This window comes from Megascapheus bottae, chromosome 4 (genome assembly GCF_031878675.1).
Source record: "Megascapheus bottae isolate mThoBot1 chromosome 4, mThoBot2.hap1, whole genome shotgun sequence".
Classification (NCBI taxonomy): Eukaryota; Metazoa; Chordata; class Mammalia; order Rodentia; family Geomyidae; genus Megascapheus; species Megascapheus bottae.
In genome coordinates this window covers 81,214,916-81,234,256 of record NC_143512.1, presented here as the reverse complement: position 1 = coordinate 81,234,256, position 19,341 = coordinate 81,214,916, and the positions used below count along the sequence as shown (strand labels likewise).

The 19,341-nt window shown below is 37.7% G+C and overlaps 1 protein-coding gene across 4 annotated transcripts in view; it reads right to left on the bottom strand.

The window, feature by feature from the left end:
* Nucleotides 1-19,341, bottom strand: part of Sema5a (semaphorin 5A) — a 377,405-nt gene that overhangs the window by 170,672 nt on the left and 187,392 nt on the right. For all 4 annotated transcript variants that reach the window (XM_090332136.1, XM_090332139.1, XM_090332137.1 and 1 more), the window contains one exon: nt 5,373-5,418. In XM_090332136.1, the coding sequence (XP_090188262.1) occupies nt 5,373-5,418 (46 nt within the window). The remainder of the gene's footprint in view (nt 1-5,372; nt 5,419-19,341) is intronic.

Genomic DNA, 19,341 nt, shown 5'->3' with positions numbered 1-19,341 from the left:
CCTCACTTGTCATTGCTGGGAAACCATTCTCAAGCTAGAAAGGGCATCGGAGGCCAAGGAGAAGGAATAAGAAGTCAGCAGATGTGGAGATGGGGGAATGGCAGAACCTAGGAGGAGCAAACCAATGCCGGGAATGATCTTGTATGTCCTGGAATCTCTTTCAGGATTGAAAGCATGCACATACAAATGTTTTCCAAGGCCTTATTTGACATTTCATATTGCTCTAGTCTTTGGGTTGTATTCCTTTCCCTCACTTAGATTTGTGACTTAAAAATATCACATTTCTTTTAACCCTTTAGAAACATTAAGACATTTAGTCATTAGTGAGACATCAAATGGAAGGGATTAAAGCTTCTGCGGGCATACCTCTGGTGTCAACGGCCTATCTGGTAACTTAGTGTAATCACTGTTTTCTCACATAGAGACTACTCAGACTCATAGGACGCTTCTTCTACTACAGAATGAAGTTCAATACAAAGTTACAAGTGATGGTTTGAAATAAAAGCTAAAAGGTTGTAACACTGAGATATCAATCAGTTAGCCTTCCTCAGGATGGGTTAGGGAGAAGTAATGCCTAAAAGGATAGTCAAGGATCTGTGTCATTGCCTAGATGAAGGAGAGGGGTGCAGGCCTTACAAGGGCCCTTGGAGGGGGACTGTACTTCTTCAGAGACCACAAGAGGAAGCAAGGGATGAAGAAAAATTATGGCTGAGAATTTTGTGAACTTAATTTTTCATCCCTTGACTTTTGCTCAAATTAAGTCTCATCCTTGTTCTCTGCATTCTAATTTTCTTTCTTATTTAGGGAACATTCTTCCACTTTTGAAGGCAAACAGAAAATGATCATTGTGAGACACTGATGGATCCAAATGATCCTTATATAGAAAATAATACTTGCATCTATAAAGCCAGAAATGCTCTTATCTCTTTGTCTGCTATCCATCAGGCACTTCAAGTCATACTGAGCATCTGAATTTATGCTGGAAGCATAAGGCACACGCCAAAATTTACTACTACAGAAAAAAGTAAATGCAGTGTATCTTGTTTCTATTTCTTATAATGATTTCCTGTTGGAATGGTAATATTTAGATACTATAGAAATAAAACATATCATGAAAATAATCTCCCTGTCTCAATGTACATTTTGTGGTGTGGGTACAAGGTGATCTTAGATGAACACAACACCCTGTGTCTCCTCTCATCATTAGCACACTTTTCAACACTACTATGGATCTTTGTCACTGTTTATTCAGTTTTGCTATCTGGGGAAGTCGTCATTTAATTTAAAAGAAAACATTCATAAGAAATCAACAAAGACTTCTTTCCTGAGGACGGGTCATAAAGAACTGACAGCTTTAGCTCTCTCCACACTAAGTAAACAGTAAACCACAGAACAGTATGCAACGACAGAAAGAGAGAAAGGAGAAAGTCCCAGCCTGGCACCAATGGCACTGTTGGCTGGCATGGGTGATTAGGGCTGTGTTTTCAAAGCTGTCATACAGAATGTCACTGATGGGGACCCTAGGTCAGCAGAGTAGGGTCTTGCCAGTAAGCGGCTGGTGAGAGCCTTCTTTATGAGCAACACACACTCCTAGAGGGACTGAGACCTGACTCCCAACAGGGGGACGTGAGGGTGGGAGAGGGGGTTCCCTCATCCGCACAAGGCTAGTCCACGAGTGTCAGTAATTCTGCAGGAATATTCTTAAATACTTCATCTCCATTTCCTTGTTAACCTTTTATTATACTTTTATTACAGGATCTTCTTGCTCTTTATTCATATTCTTGAATACTTCATCTCCACTTCCTTGTTAACCTTTTATTACAGGATCTCTTTGCTTTTTATTCATTTTTTACATCTACACACCAACATGTGCATACAAACATATATGTGCAGACATGTGTGCTTATGCATACTCTTTGGTAAATATGTGCATATAGACCTGTTTACATACATACATATGTTCCTCAGTGTGTAGAACATGTAAAATTGCATGTAAGTGTTTGATCATGTATGCATACATGTGTGTAGACTAGATATGCAAATATGTGCATATACATATACAATTCCCATCAATTCTCCTAGCTTGGCTATTATGTATGATATATAATATTCTACCTGTATATATGTATATAAGCTTTAAGTCATTTCAATGACTTAAAATAACTACAGCACAAAAATGAAATAATTTTTTTTGCCAGTCCTGAGACTTGAACTCAGGGCCTGGGCACTGTCCTTGGGGTTTCTCAAGGTTAGTGCTCTATAAGTTGAGCCACAAACCCACTTCCTGGTTTTTCTATGTATGTGGTTTTTCTATGTGGTACCAAGGAATCAAACCAAGGGCTCAGCATAGTAGGCAAACACTTTACCACTAGGAAAGGCTCCCTCCCAGCCCTAGAAAGAAAATCTTTTATCATAAAGTTTCATCAGGGTTTTTCAAAGAATAAAGGCATTCTTTTCTATGAAATCATTAATGTTACACAAACCAGAGAATATTACCACTTTTTAAGATGTACTTATGTATAGATATTCATATTTTATCAGTTGTCTTCATAATGTAACTTATACAAAGACAAAACCCTGTTCCAGGGTCCAATTTGGATAAACTGTTGTATTTTATTGTCTTGCTTATTGGTACTCTTTATTGATGGAACAACTCTTCATTCTCTCAGGACTTCATGATATTTGAAGTGTAGAAACAAGTTTTGCTGTTGTTGTGGCATAGTCTTCTGTTGGGTTTATGTAAGAATTTCTCATGATGAACTAGTGATACATTTTTGTTACATTGCTATGGATCAGCCACCATGTCTTTCTTCAGTGCCACAAATCACTGAACTCATCCTTTCTTTCTGGTGAGGTTGCTTTGAACTATTAATGCTATAAAGAAGCAAAGCCACAAATTTCCATGTGAAGCCACAAATTTCCTCATTTAATTATTAAGTATTATATAGGTAAGCACTATAAACTACCTACATATACCTGTCCTCAAACTTTGATTAATAAAATTAATACCATGAGTCATGTTTCCTTAAAAGATTTTCTAGTGTGATGACTGCCAAGACATAATTATTTACTAAGTAATTCCTTCAATGCTCAATATTTGTGCTATTAAAAGGATATTTACTATTCAGACATATTTTATGGTAAGAAAAGACAGTCCCTTCTGCCTCATTATTTTTTACTTCTTTTAATGACAGTATTTGCTTATATATTCTTATTTGACTCAGTGTTTGATAATCTGGTACCATATCTCTTGGACAATAGAATTTCTGGAGATTTCTGTGGGAAAACTACTGGAAACCAGCTACTAGGTCCTTCTGTCATGCATTCTTCATTCTTTGAATATTCCCCTCATTATTATCTGAGGCTAGGCCCTTCATTATTATCTGAGGCTGACCTTGTAGCCTGTCACATCTCCAAGAAACTCTGGGCCCATAAATAGAAATTTATCAGCCAAGTATGTGAATTACATGAACTACTATGTGAAAAATAACAACATAAACAGTTTTTGGAACATCAGACAGAGGAAACAAGAAATTAATGGATGTTAATGGAAGTTCATATGTTGACACACACATATATACACAGCTACACACCCTCTTTGAGCAAGCACAGTATGACAGAAGAAAAATTATGTCATAAGACTCAAATGAGTCTCTAATATGACTCCTGTCTATGGAGAGGTCTCCAGCTTTATAAAAGATTTTGCAAAATCACAATTCACTTTTCACAACATTGTGAATGTTTTAATTGACAGAAAAATTAAATCTTATATATGTAGATTCATGGCAAATATTATTTTATATATATATATATACACACACACATTCTCTGTCTAAAGGCTATTTCTAAGTAGCTAATATATCAACCTGACTTATTTTTCATTGTATTATGAGAAGTATACATAAAAGCTAGTATCAATGATTTTTCAAGCACACAGTATATCATTATTACTATATTTACCATGTTGCACAATAAATCCCTTAAATTTATTCTTGACTTCTAACTGGGACATTAGATTCTTAGATCCACATATTCTCAGGTGCTCCATTTCCCCCCCCCCAAGTCCATACTATTGTCATCTTGCTTTCTGCTTCTATAAATTTCTCAGTTTTAGATTATGCAGATAAGGGAGACCATGCATTACTCAAGTTTATTTGCCTGGCTATTTCACTTAACATACTCTAAAACTATGGGTGGTTTTGGTTACTTACTGATAATCGCACAATCTTAACAATTGGCTGATTTATTCTGTATTTCTAGTACACGAAATTACACTGATAAGATAATTTGTTGCTGACTGTGATGGCAAAATTAAGACAGGGATGTATTATAACTTTTAAAACAAAAGCAATGTACACTTGTGTGGAAATTGCTGTACTTTGCCTTTTTTCTGGGTCTTATTTCATTTTAATCATGATTCTACAGGACTGCTATGGATTTGGGGCCATTCTGCCTATGAATAAAGCAACAATTACTAATAAGCCTAGACCTACTAGATCATAAATCCAGATTTGAGGTTCTTCAAAGCTCAGGCTTTTCCCCAATATTTTCTTTGAGCATAGGGTTATTTTAGATTAAGAGTCTGGCAAATAAAACACAGATCTAATCATAAAATTGTTATAATGCTTTCTGAATATTCACAATAGTGGCATTAGAGAGAGAGAAAAAAAATCTACAAAATGTCCCCAATCACTTCTTAGAACCTAGGGCACAAAGATGATATTACATTCAGTAAAGTGTGTCTCCATAAGGAGTTATGTCTCAGGGATTTTGGCATGGTTTATGAAAACCCAGAATTTTTGGAAAGGGAGGAATTCATGTCTTAAGTCTCTTCCTCTCCTGAAGACATGATTATCACACTTTTCTAAAAGACAAGAAAAACAACAGAGGCATTTACATTTCAGATCTGCCATTAAAATAAATATTCATGCATAAAGATCTGAAGATTGGTCCCTAAATGCAATAACCAGAAATTGGATTTTTACCTACTGTTGTTTATTCATGTTTTTATAACAGTGAAAGGAAAGAGGAAACAAAGGTGGTTCATAAGGAGATAATCAACGAGTGACAGAAACTAAATAACCAATGATTTCTCTAACTGCAGCAACTGGGGAAAGGCTTGCATAACTGCAAGCGTCCCTTGCGTGTCTGATTACCGAGGAAGAATGTATGAGTATAGCCACCAGGAAATGAACAGGCCATATCAGAGTAGGAAAAGGAATTAAAGAAAGTGACAATTCTCATCCCCTCCAACAGCTCAGAGTACTCAGAGGAGGAAACCACAAGGGGGCTGGGCCTTGGTTGAGTATTTCACTGAATCATAATTTCCTTGCAATGCAAATAAGAGCTTAAGAAAAATACATTGCACTCACCTGGATGAGAGAGAGATCCTCAAGCAGTAATCTGAAGAGGTAGTTTCTAAAAAATACAAAAAGAAAACACTCATTTTTAATAAAGACTTCAAAAAGGTATAAATTATATACATAAGAGTAAAGACTAAATATGTTTGCGAGTTTGAAATCCAAATAAAATATAGATAGTGCAAGTTATTTTGGACCAAACAAAGAGGCATTCAGTCTATCAACAATCACACATCTGAGATTGATAAAGAGCTCATAGATAATCAATGGTATTATATCTGTCAGTGTGTAAGACAAGAGACAGAGTCAGGAAGACAGAGAGACAGACACAGCGATGAGGAAATTGTAAGATAGCCTATTGTTCTCTAGAGAGAAAAGAAAACCTGTGGATCATCAATTCTGAAATTCAGTTTAAGTATGATGATATGATGCTGATCACTTGCACTAATCAGGTTTTTTTTATTAATCTTTCGAATTTATCTACACATGGTGGTATGTGCCTGTGATTCCAGCTATGAAAAAGAGGAGGTCATAGGAGGATCATAGTCTGAAATCAGCCCCACCTAGAATGGGAGAAACCCCTCGATCTCAAAAACTAGATTAAAAAAAAAGAGTTAAGGATGAGGCTCAAGTCATAGTGCACTTGACTATTTGCGTTCAAACTGAAATAAAATAAAATTTACTGAATTAAGTCTATGCAAACCTTGTGTCATTGGAGGAACTTAGTTCAGACAAAGTCAACAATCTGCCAAGGGAACTGAGGTTAGTTATCTCAGCAGCCTATGTACAAAACTGAAGAAAACAGAAATGGAAGCTCTAAGTCTTCAAGGAAAAACATGCAAAGGAAGCACCAGAAATCCCTACCAAATGCCCGTGTTACAGAGCTGGTTTCTCGTCAATGGAGGTAAAGCCCTTTAGAGACAGGACCTGCAGGACACAGTTGGGTCATGTGGAGACACATTTCAATAAATTCCTGACAAAGTATTTACCAATGGTTGTGCCTTTCTAAACTAATACCTCAAGATAAACATCATATATGATTACAATTTTACCACAAAAATTAGTAAAATTATTAGTAGCATAAATTCCTTCAATAAGCTCTTTTTAAATATTTTACTGTTATAAAGGTAACTACAAATGGAGTATAGTTATGTAAGTCATGTAAAATGTACATCAGCAAGCTCTTTTGATGAGTCACTTAACAATGCTCACTCAATAAAACTTATTTAAAAAAATTAAAAGCTGGAATCATCAGAACAGTCTATAATTTTGAAAACTCTCAATATTTAGTTCTGGGTCAGGATTTTGATTTGCTTGATTTTTTTTTTAAGGTGCAGAGTTAGAAATTGATTCTAAATGTTCAATACCTAGTAATGATCTCCACAAACCAGTCAATTAACTAGAAATCTGTAATACTGAACATTCTACTAATCAGCTCATCTACCGGGATCTTCAACTATTTACAAACGATTTTTTAAAAAAAAGAATCACCCAAGCCAGGTGCGATGGCTCACGCCGGTCATCCTAGCTGCTCAGGAGGCTGAGATCTGAGCATCAAGGTTCAAAGCCAGCCCTGACACAAAAGGGTCAGAGACTCTTATCTCTAATTAACCTCTAGAAAAGGAAGTGAGGCTTGGCTCCAGGGTAGGGTGGTAGTCTTGAGCTGAAGAGCTCAGGGACAGGGACAGCGCCCAGGCCGGGTTCAAGCCCTATGACCCACCAAAAAATAAAAAATAAAATAAAAAAATAAATATATATATCACCAAGGAAACATTTAGGAAATTCCCTACCTACCTTCGTCAGTCCTCTGCAGCTGGAAAAACACAAAGTAGACTTCACTGACCTCAGACCCCTTCCTCAAACCACTGGCTTCCATGCATGATGCCAAGACTATTTTTGCCTTTAGAAAAATTTCAATCCAGCTCCAGCTAAGCAACTTGAGGGATGTAGAAACTCTCTAAGCAATTGATCCATCACTGTTTAGGTCAATGACCTATGAAGTTAAAGGTTACAAACAAAGAAAGAAAATCTTCTAAAGGGAATAAAAAATTGATATTCCCAGATGTTGGGCCACTCACAAAGTAAAGTAAGATCTATGTCTTCTGCAAATGGCTGCTCTCCAGGGCGCTACAGAGGAGGCAACCACTTTATCTTCTGATTTTAAGAGTGGAAAGGAGGGAAACAATATATATGAGGTTCACGGGAAAGGCCACCAGGCTTTCCAGCATGAAGGAGGAATGTTCTGGTTCCTATCCAACAGGGAATGCTAAGCAAATGTTGTACTTAGCATCAGTTTCTCTAATAGGGCAAGGCTTTCAACAACTCAAAGCATGTAAGTGGTCTCATTCATCTTCCTCACACCCAAAAGTATAAATAGGTAGTTAGGAGAGTATTGGAATTATTCAGGGGAAAGGCTTTGGTGCAAGAGGTTAAAAGAATCGATTTGTGCAGTGTCTTAGGTCCATGTTAACATTGTTGACTTATTTCTTATGCTCTTATTTTTCTCTTCCCTTTCTTATATATGCAAGAAGTAAAAAAGCAAGTTTTCCAACTGGTAAGTTTAGTTTAGTTTTATGGCTATAGTAAATAAAAATAAGCCTTTGTCTCATTGGATAGGGATCTTCCCTTTTTTATTCAAATGTCTTAGAATAAAATTAGACTGCTATTCAAATGCAATAAACCACATTACTTCTAGGAATAATGGTATGAGGAATACACAGATGCAATGGGCTGTATAATTCAAATCACAAAGCCATTAAGTCTGGCAGATTCAAAATGACAATGTTAAAACCTATTTGTCCTTCCCCACTAAACATGCAAGTAAGTTTTCTCCATCTTCATGGGACTTTATTTCTTATTGACTCTTGCATAGAAGAACTCATTCCTGGGTCCCATCAAATCTCCATTGGGTCATTAGCAACAAACTGCTAAGCACAAGAATATATTCTCAGTGGGGCCCCGGACAGAAGAAGTTCAATTGTGCCTTCATGTAAAGGAATAAGATTCAACCTGCATTAAAGAAAAGGCTGAGCCATCATGAGCATATTAACTGAATGACTCATTTTACCAAGAGACACCATAAAACTTAACTCTGACCTCTATAAATTATTAAAGACACAGGTGTTTTAAAATGACATTCACTTAGAATAACTCCATTGCTCTCTGATGAATATGTCTGTAAAATCAAAGAAAAGCTTCAAGTTCATATTTCACATGTACGTCAGATGCCTGATCCAAATGAGAAGCTAGAATAATTAAAGAAAGTAGACATATACTATGCACAAATAGAATGTGCAGACTGAAAAGCAAGCACATTTTTTAGAAAGCATTTTAACAATGCTGAGAGAAATCTTTCTTGTCCTTTAATAAAAGTTTAGATTAAGGTGGGCCATTAAACAAATTAAAGACAAAAGCTAGCCACACGTCTTCCTTCCCTCCTCTGAGATGTTTATATCCAAACAGCACTCTACCTCTGAGCCATAAGCCATTCACAGGTGATGAAAAAGTTAGAATTAAAATTGCAACTATGCATGACATATTATACCACCAAAGTTCTGTAAACAACATGTAAGTCATAGTTTCTGAATAATGTGGGTGTGAGGGAAGTTGCTAAAAATTTAAAATTTATAATAAAAATATAAATTTTAAATATCATCAAATATGATTTTTGGTCATAAAATAGAATATCCACATATATAGATACAGATCCTTGAGACTAAAAAAATAACTGATTTTATCTTGGTTGTAGTTGCACATGTTTAGAACATATCTTTTCACACTCATACTGCATCATTTCATTCCCTCACTTAAAAAGGGTATTTTTGAGCCCCTGGAAAGTCTTACTTATAAAAAAGAATTTTCCAAAAAATATCTTTTTGTTTATTTGCTAGTCCTGGGCTTGGGCTCAGGGCCTGAGCACTGTCCTTGGACTTTCTCAAGGCTTAGCACTCTACCATTTGAGCCTCAGCACCACTTCTAGCTATTTTCAATGTATGTGGTACTGAGGAATCGAACCCGGTCTTCGTGCATGCCAAGCAAGCACTATACCACTAGGCCAAACTCCCGGCCCCCCAAAAACTAACTTTAAATATTAAAATTAAAGAACTCAAAAGAGAATGGATTACCTCTTAATCAACATTAAAAGTGAAATAAAATACATTTTATAGCACACAAAAATCAAAACAATTCTATAGCAAACTTCAGAGCTTTAAAATAGAAACTATTTTTTATAAATATATTTTGACCAAAGGTTATGTTAGTGTTGCACAGTCAAACTAAACATCTCAGTTTTAATATGCTTTAAATACTACTTAAAATTTCTACATGACATGAATATTATAAATGATAACTTATTTCACTAAGTTCAACTCATGGCTTCTACTTTTAAGGGTTGAGTATGTGCTTTGTCATTTTCTATTTTTAAACTACTAATTTCAGATGAAATCATACCAATTTTATTTTTCTGTGAGTCGCTTAACCTGTGATGTACACATTCAATTATCTAATTACTACTATGGGCAAGTATTTTTCAGGATTATCTCTAATTAATAAAATATGTGATACTTTTTTCCCTAGGCTTTTAAAATTTTTAAATTAGTTGAAGTAGTTGCACAAATGGGTTCCAATTCTACAAATCAGCTTATGATTGAAATGCACCAGGCTCAGTGTTATGCCTTCCATCATCCCCTCCATTTTCCCCATCCATCCTGCCTGGAGTTATGCAGTTCCTTTTGTACATACTGTACACGAAACATAATACATCCCGCCGCCCCCCCACCCCCAACCAACAGCTACCTGGTATTCATGCTGTTAGTTCCTTAGTTGTTCTGTTACAACATCAGGCTCCTCCCGTGAGTACACCCACGCCTTAGCCATGTATGTATATTCACATACAATTCTGCATGTGTTTTCATGTATATTTGTGCTTTAAATCTAAATTCCATGTCTGAGATAAAACACGTGCTCCTTGTCTTTCTGTGCTGGACTTACTACACTTAATATACTTCTTTCTAGGATAATCCATTTCCCTGCAAATGATGAGAGAGAGAGAGAGAGAGAGAGAGAGAGAGAGAGAGAGAGAGAGAGAGAGAGAGAGAGAGAGAGGGAGGGAGGGAGGGAGGGAGGGAGGGAGGGAGGGAGGGAGGGAGAGGGAGGGAGGGAGGGAGGGAGGGAGGGAGGGAGGGAGGGAGGGAGGGAGGGAGAGAGGGAGGAGAGAGAGAGAGAGGTGTGAATAGACAAACAGACATCAATCACACTTTCTTGGTCTACTCTTCCATTGTAGGCGGGGCTGTTTCTGTAATTTGGCTATCATGAATAATGAAGAAACAAGAATGCACAAGTTTCATTACTATAGTCTGGCATTTAATGTTTTGGGGGATGTGCAAGCATGGTATGGCTGGATCATAGCGTAGTTCTCAGTTTGGTTTTTGGCAGAGTCCCCATTGCCCATTTCAGAGTGGTTGCACTAGGTTACATTTCCGCCAGAATTATTTTCCCACTGTGTGGCCAGGAGTCAGCATACTCTGTTAAAGGGTAGGAAGCAGATACATGTGTGACCTGTGTCCCTTGTACTGGACTCCATGGTTACAGCTCAAAAGCAGCCACAGCCAGTGAGAAAGAGATAGAATGGTGTGCTCACAAAACTTTATTTACCAAAACAGAAAGTAAAGCTGGGATTGTAGTTTGCCATATTTTACCATAGGGGATTAAATCTTCATCAAGTAGAGTGTATTCCATCTTTATCTCTCCAGTGTCTTAAGAAACTTTCTAGTAAAAAGTAAATTCTTGATGAAAAGATCCAAAGAATAATTACAGAAATTAATAAATCCTGATGGACCCATGTGAAACCAAAAATACCTTTTAATGCTTAATATTTATTTTTTTGTATTTGTATCTCAATTAATAGAAGGGTTACATTATATTCATCTGATAGAAGGTGCATTACTTCACATACATTGATACCTCTTCTCATGTTTTTGTCCCCATTTCCCTCCCCTAATCTCCTCCCCTCATCTTGTTTTCCCCCTTCCCTATCCAATTTCAAATAAACAAATAAACGTATATACAATATACCAGATGACAAGGTAAGATACTGTAACAAAATGAGATAACCAAGGGACAAGAAAAGAGATGAAAAATAACATAGTACATTAATAACAACAATCACACATTATATGGTCCTTTCATTTAGCCTCATTCCATATGGACTTATGTATTTAGGTTTTGCTCTATTGTAAATCTCTGTTAGGAGAGTCCAAGGTTTATACTTTATGGCAAATGAGGGAAACCATTGAGCCTATGTTCCTTTGTGTCTGGCTTACTTCACTTAATATGTTTTTTTCCAAGTCTTTCCATGTTCTTACAAATGGGGCGATGTCATTCTTTCTGATGGCAGCATAGAATTCCAGTGTGTATAAATACCACATCTTGTTGATCCACTCATCAACTGAGAGACATCTGGGTTGGTTCCATATCTTTGCTATGGCAAATAGTGCTGCAATGAACATGGTTGTGCTAATGGATTTAGTATGTCCTTGTTTCTGGACAATTGGGTAAATGCCAAGTAGTGGAATTGTGGGTCATAGGGGAGCTCTATGCTTAGTCTTTTGAGGAACTGCCATACTGCTTTCCATAGTGGTTGAACGAGTTTGCACTCCCACCAACAGTGTAGCAGTGATCCCTCCTGGCCACATCCCTGCCAGCATCTGTTGTTATTAGATTTCTTGATCCTGGCCATTCTAACTGGAGTGAGGTGGAATCTTAAGAGTTGTTTTGATTTGCATTTCTTTTATGACCAGAGATGTGGAACATTTCTTCATGTGTCATTCTTAATACTTAAAATTTGCAATGAACATGAATTCAAAGCAAACAAGCTGGCCATTTACTTTGACTAGCCTATTTATACACCTGTTGGCTCATTTGTGGAACTTATGAAAAAGGAAGTAGTTAATAAATAATAAATAGTATTAAATAACTAATTTAATTAAGTGGCTGTTATTCAAATTTTTCATAATAACTATGTAAACAAATAAATAAATGTTATATTTGTGTGGGTTTTTTTGTTTTGCTTTGTATTATTTTGCCAGTCCTGGGCTTGAGCTCAGGGCCTGAGCACTGTCTTTGGACTTCCTCAAGGCTTGAACTCTACCACTTGAGCCTCAGCATCACTTCTGGCTTTTTTCTATATATGTGGTACTGAGGAATGGAACCCAGGTCTTCATTCATGATAAGCAAGCACTCTATCACTAGGCTAATCTCCTGGCCCCTATATTAGTTTTTTTTTGGGGGGGGGTTGTTTGTTTGTTTTTTGTCAGTGGAGGGGCTTGGACTCTGGGCCTGGGCATTGTCCGTGAGCTCTTCAGTTCAAGGGTACCACCCTACCCCTGGAGCTACAGACCCACTTCCCATTTTCTAGTGATTAACTGGAGATAAGAGACTCATGGTCTTTAGTACCTGGGCTGGCTTTGAACTGCAATCCTCAGATCCTCAGCCTCTTGAGTAGCTAGGATTACAGATGTAAGCTACCACTCACCCAGTTTACATTAGTTTTCGCTTCTGACAGGAAAAAAGGTCACTTTTTTAAAATGTCAGAAGAAACAATGGTTATGTCTTTCCCCAGAGATATTACAGCTATATCTTCAAGGTCATTTTCCTGGATCCCTGAACTTACAACTGGGAGAGCAGTAGACAGCTTTCTAAATTTTGAAGTACTTCTGCAGCTAACGCAAAGACACAATGATGCTTGGTAAGTATTGGACAAAAACAACAACAAAAAAGAAACAGAAAAAAATACAAAAATGTGTACATAAGGTTAATTAATCAAACCAACCAAGGAGAAAAAAGAAATAGGTAGAAGGAAGATAAGTGAAAAAGAAAAAAATCTTGAAACACTCCTGTGCTTCTAATTCCAGCCTACGGAAGAAAGGGGGCAAGAAATAGCAAATGCCTTAAGCCCCAACATATAGCTTTCGAATGACTTTAAGTGAGACCGGGAAATGGAACAGGAAATATCACCAAGGCCTTTCCTAAGCCATAATTAATGAAATCACAACATCTGCATCATCACTCCCACAGTTTCTGTGCATAGTAGGGCCTACAGTAACTCTTAGGATGTACTGCTAATCATTGATTTCGTCTAACTCTGCACAGGTTACCTTTAATTCTGTAAGGCTGACAAAAACACCTCCTGGAGAAGAGGGGAAGGAGGATCTTGGTAGTGTGTCTGCTGTAAGCAGATTCTTTGATCTCACAACTTTCTACAGCTTCTTTTTAATTATACGATGCTACACCTTGTTACTTCTAAAATAAAACTTTCAAGTTAAAATGTGAATTATAACCAGCACAAAAGAGAGAGAATGATATTAGCCAATTGCAGAAAAACAGATTTTATATGAATCTAAAATTCAGGCCCCTTTATTTGCAATTTGTGGTAAAACCATTTTAAAAGGAGAACTTGGAATTCTAATTAAATAGAAGCCTGCATGTCTCAGCATGGGCATTTAAGAACACATACTTTGTTAAAATAATTAATTGGGCATAGGTCAAGTGAGAAAGAATACTTCAGCTCAAGCAGTCAGAAACAACCAAGCAACCTTTAACCAGACAATTCGTCATTATGACCAACCGAGTAATATTCACTCTGCCTTGCTAAAACAACTTGCAAAGCTCTCCCCACTCCCAGCCATCTCCCTCCCCCATGAATAATGAAGACATGAACTCTGTGGCCTGTGGAGAGCTCATGCGTGAATCACTGAACACTCAAAGTCCTTAAAATTTTAATTTGCTCAAGTTTGTTTTTCTGCTACCCAGAATACATAAAGCAAATCCAGCCTAAGTATAGCAAAAGCATGCTAATCTTTCCTTTTTTAGCTTTAGCTTTGAAGTCAAACCATGAGTAAAACAACATGGTCCAATATAGACACTACAATGTTTCAACCATTTGGTTTGGAGGAACAACCTCAGCCTTGGAAACAATCAGATTTTAGTTTAACTACTGTTTGAGAATCTGTTTGTTTGGGCACTGGGAGTGTGGCCTAGTGGTAGAGTACTTGCCTAGAATGCATGAAGCCCTCGGTTCGATTCCTCAGTACCACATACACAGAAAAAGCCAGAAGTGGTGCTGTGGCTCAAGTGGTAGAGTGCTAGCCTTGAGTGAATCCCCGGGACAGTGCTCAGGCCCTGAGTTCAAGCCCCAGGACTGGCAAAAAAAAAATGCAGATGATACTGTAATTCAAGTATAAATACAAAAACAGCTTCTGCTACAGAAAATAGTCTACTGACTAGTAGTGAGGACAAGAGTTCCTGTGCATGAAGCTCAGGTACTGGCTGGCATGTGGACAGGTCTGTTACGCCCAGGCAAATCTATAAACCAGTGCTCATGTCAGGGCAGGTGTTCAGGGAATAGTCATCTATACCTGATCCCAATCAGAAGCCACTTCAGTATTTTTAGGTGACCATTTTTTGATGTACTTGAGCCACAGCACCACTTCCAGCTTTTTCTATGTATATGGTACCAAGGAATTGAACCTGGGTCTTCATGCATGCTAGGCAAGCACTCCACCACCAGGCCAAAGTCCCAGCCCTTGATGTGCTTTCGATAAAATTAGAGGAAACATCCAGAGATATAAATCTGTCTATCTGTTATCAGGTATGACAATTAGCTTGGGTCTGACTGCTGACACCCAGTCTGGTCACTACTTGATCCACTTATTGCATCTGTGGGCTTCTGTCCCACTGCATTGCTCGCGTGAACTCGTGGGGATCTGTGTGAGAACTCACACAGGAACATTCACCCTAAAGTACCGCAGGCGGTAAAGGAGCACCTCCAGAAACGTTTCTAGACTACACGTAAGTTTACGGAAAACAGAAGAATCAGGAGGGAAGCATCATTAAGGGAAGAAAATAACTGACAGTGAAATGCACATGTGAAACTGAAAGCAACTCACTTAGAAAATGAAACATGTGTTAAAAAAAAAGATGCTTAGAAAATCACATTTTGGAAAAAAAATAACTATCCAAACAGCCAATAAAACAGAGAACAAAAGTCCAAAACACCAGCAAGAAGAAAGCCTCATCATCTCCACCATGATTCTGTGGAGCCACAGATGTTTTGAAAATGCATTTGTTTTCATTGCATGGCTCAGCTTTTTGGATTTTAAAATGTGGCTACGCGTCGTCAGGAAGGAGAGGGAGAATGGACTTGACATGGGTACTGGCTGGCTCAGTACCTCCCATCATGCTTCTGCTTATTTATTTAGGCGAAGGAATTTTAAAGGGCTTTTTGTAGAACTGAATGTATGTTGCTGAGCATGCGTTCAATTTTCCCAATGCCATACACTCAATTATAGACTTAGAGGTTTGATTTGTCTATAATTTCATTGTGTTTTTAGGCTGATTCTTAAGTTTTTTCACTTATGATACAGTTTGACTTGTCTATCATGAACTGTAATATTTCCAATGGTTATAGATCAAAGTTATTTATTTAGAAGTGTACAGAATAAGAAATTTAGATTCCTTATACTGAAGACTGATTTTATTAGAAGATTATTTTAATGTCTTATAAATTTTAAGAGTTTGCATTCAAATTATGTGTAAAATAGAAACATTTCCACGGTACTATCCAAATAAATAAATAAATAAAATGTGGCTAAGTTGTAAACATCCTGGCTGGTGCAGACCAAGTGTGCTGCATTGTAGAATAGCCTTTGGATAGAACACCCCCTACAGAAGAAAGTAATTAAGGATGGAACTATTTGCCACCCTTATATAAAACCATATGACCAACTTATTAACAAAATAAAAATGTTATCTCTTCCCCTTACATCTGCTGCTACCATTCTGTCCCCAGTAAAGCCTGGACTTGCATCAAGTTTGTGAAGTATCATTGCGCTATTGCTTCCATAATTATCCATACCCACATCTAAGCTAACTTATATTCTTTTTATTTTTTATACCTTTAAATTTTTTATTGCATGAAGACTGATTTTAGTAAGTTTTATAATGGAGAAGCATAAGGCCATTCAAAAAATAGTATAATCCTAAGAACAGAAACAAACAGAAATCGTACACAGCAAGGATCATGCATTTCGCAGCATTTTTCTTCACTTTCTAAAAGGGATACACCAAAGCTTAATACTGGAAAACACAAACATGACAAAATTTTGACGAGACTCGAATAAAGCAAGAGATAAATGGGAAGGTATGTTAAAATAATCTGAACAATAGTGGGCACTTTGAAATTGGCAATTTTAGGACATCCTCCCCAAACTGCATGGGTTGCAATTGAAATGCCTGCTGGCACCACAGAACAATAAATTGCCCGAAGAGATGTTTTTCATTGGCAGCTCAAAGAACACCTTTTCCAAGAATGCTAAGAATCTTTAACTGAATTCAGTGTCAGAAACATAAAGAATTACTGGTATAAAGTGAAATCATCCAATAAGTGGTTTCACAATGTCTCGTGCTAACTATGAAAAAATAAAGAGTAACATTCTATTTTTTTACAGGTGATATTTTTAAATCATTACTGATTTCTGAAATACACACCTGTTATCTAAACTTCTCTCACTAAGTCAAAAGCTTTCCTAAACAGGATGCTGAGGGTTGGGCTAATTTTAACGTTTTACAACTAGTTCTCACTGCCTTCAGACTTTCTGAGCATAATCCCATCAAATTTCCTAGGTGAAATTCCTTCTCTCCTTAGAGTATGGTCTGGCTGAAATGCTTCCGTACATGGTTATTTTAAACTTTCCTCAACACAGCTCTCTTACGGGGATCCTGGTAATGTAACAATCATTTGTTATGGATTATTTCTCTTCATCCTTCCAGCAGCTGAAACCAGCCTTAAACATGAGAAAATTAGGCTGTGAAATTGGCTCTGGGTCGCTTAATTAGGTAGGCGCAGCACAGCCCATATTTTTCCCACGTGTATTTATCAAGTCCTTATAGAAAAGCACATGGAAAGGTAGCCTATGCCCCTGGAATTCTGCAAACACGATCAATTACATAGTGCTCAGCTCAAACTTTGTGGCTTCTATTCCTGTTCCTCTGGCATTTGTACAGCTTCCTAACCAACCCACTTCCTGCATGCTACTTTAACACAGAATGGGTGCAAATTCTCCCAGTATGGCTGAGTTGTCAGTATGAAGATGTGAGATACAGCCTCCAGATGGAAGCTTCCCAAAACACCCAGAAGAGAGGACTTTAGTGACACTTGGAAGGGGCCCTCCAGGGACAAGGGTCTCCTGAGAATACTTTCCAGTGGCTCTAGCCCATAAGACAGTTGCCCTTCACAAATGCCAATTTACCCCATGGATTCTCACAAGGGAAGCCTGTGTCTTTGACTGTAAGCCAACCACCTACAAAGCAAAGATGCTGGCTTGTTTACCAGGGGATCTTCAGAAACTGATTCTTCATAAGAATCAGGCTAATGAGAAAGCCCTTCCCAACATTCTCTAAAGATGGGCTGAGGCTTAAAAGGGGATCATACCTGTCCCTCCTCCCCAGTCAATGCTGTTTCACCTAAGTCCAGGGCCAAACCCCATTTTTTTTTCCGAAAAGTGACTTCGTGTATAGAGCCTGCCTCTTCCTTCATGCCACTGCCAAAGTACATCCAGAATAAATCTGCTACAGTTCTAATCCTTTTTCCTCCCTTAAGTATACACCAGATACAGAAAAGAATATGAAGTCAAATTCCGATTATAAATACGTTGAATCAACAGATCTTTTGGGGACTCTACAAGGAGAACAGAACCATGCTCTGTAGGAAGTCCTCATATATGCCCTGACATATGTGTATGAGTTGACAGCCATCACAAAATAACACAGTACCTTGCAACAAGGGGGCCAGGGTGAATGCGGATGCCTGGTGTGGACGTAGATGCCAACAAGACCGTGTGAAGGAATGTGGCAGCTCAGTACCAGGGCAGGAGCTCCGGCCAGCTCATCACCCTTTCAGATAATTAACTAAGCAGCAAATCTGTGCAGTAGGTGGGTGGCCAGTATTTAAAATAAGGAGAGACCTCCAAATCCCAGAGGCAAGAAAGAGTATTTACAAGAGTCGTGAGAAGCTTAAAGAACTCTGCATGCCTGAGTGAGGTGAGAATGAAAATACTGTGAGGCTGGAAGGGTGGGAAGAGGCTTTGGACCAGGGCAAAAACAGCCAACATCTATCCCATAAAAACTCTTCAAGGTGGGCCTATTAAAAAAAGGGAGTTGGATATAGTATGCAGAATGAGAAGAAAGTCTGAAGAACAGGCAGCTAGTTGAAAACTCCTGTACTTGTGAAGTCCTGTCAAAAGCATTATGGAGGCTCCTTAAAAACTTGAACTAGACCTCCTTGAGTGCCCTGCCACACCATAGCTAACATATATCTAAAGAAGAGTAATCAAGCTATAAGAAAGATCATAGCATACCACAGCCAGTATACATGTATGTGTGGGTATATATACATATATATATACACATGCATATACTTTAGAATACTACTGAGCCATAAAGAAAAATAAAATCATAGCATTTGCAGAAAAATGGATGGAATTGAAAGACCCTATTACAATGAGATAATCCAAGCTCAAAAAAGCCAAACATCATATATTTTAACTTATTTGAGGATGCTAGACCAGAAAAAACATGTAGCCAAAGCTATGTATGCATATGCATATATATATATATATATATATATATATATATATATATATATATATATCATGACTCGAGGACTAGTTTAGAGGTAAAGGGAATGGAAAAAAGGTATATGAAGATGGACAATGAATAATCATCCAATATATTGCTTTGATACATGAATATGACATAAAGAAACTCAACGACAGCTGTTGACCCTTGAGAGTTAGGGAAAGAGCAGTAGCTTCTGTAAGGTAGCTTGGCCTCAGAAAAGAGGTGTTGACTGATGCCCCTTCTCATATTTGTGTCCCCTTTTCACTCCACTACTCCCTCCCAATCATCTTGTTTTCCCCCTTCCCTG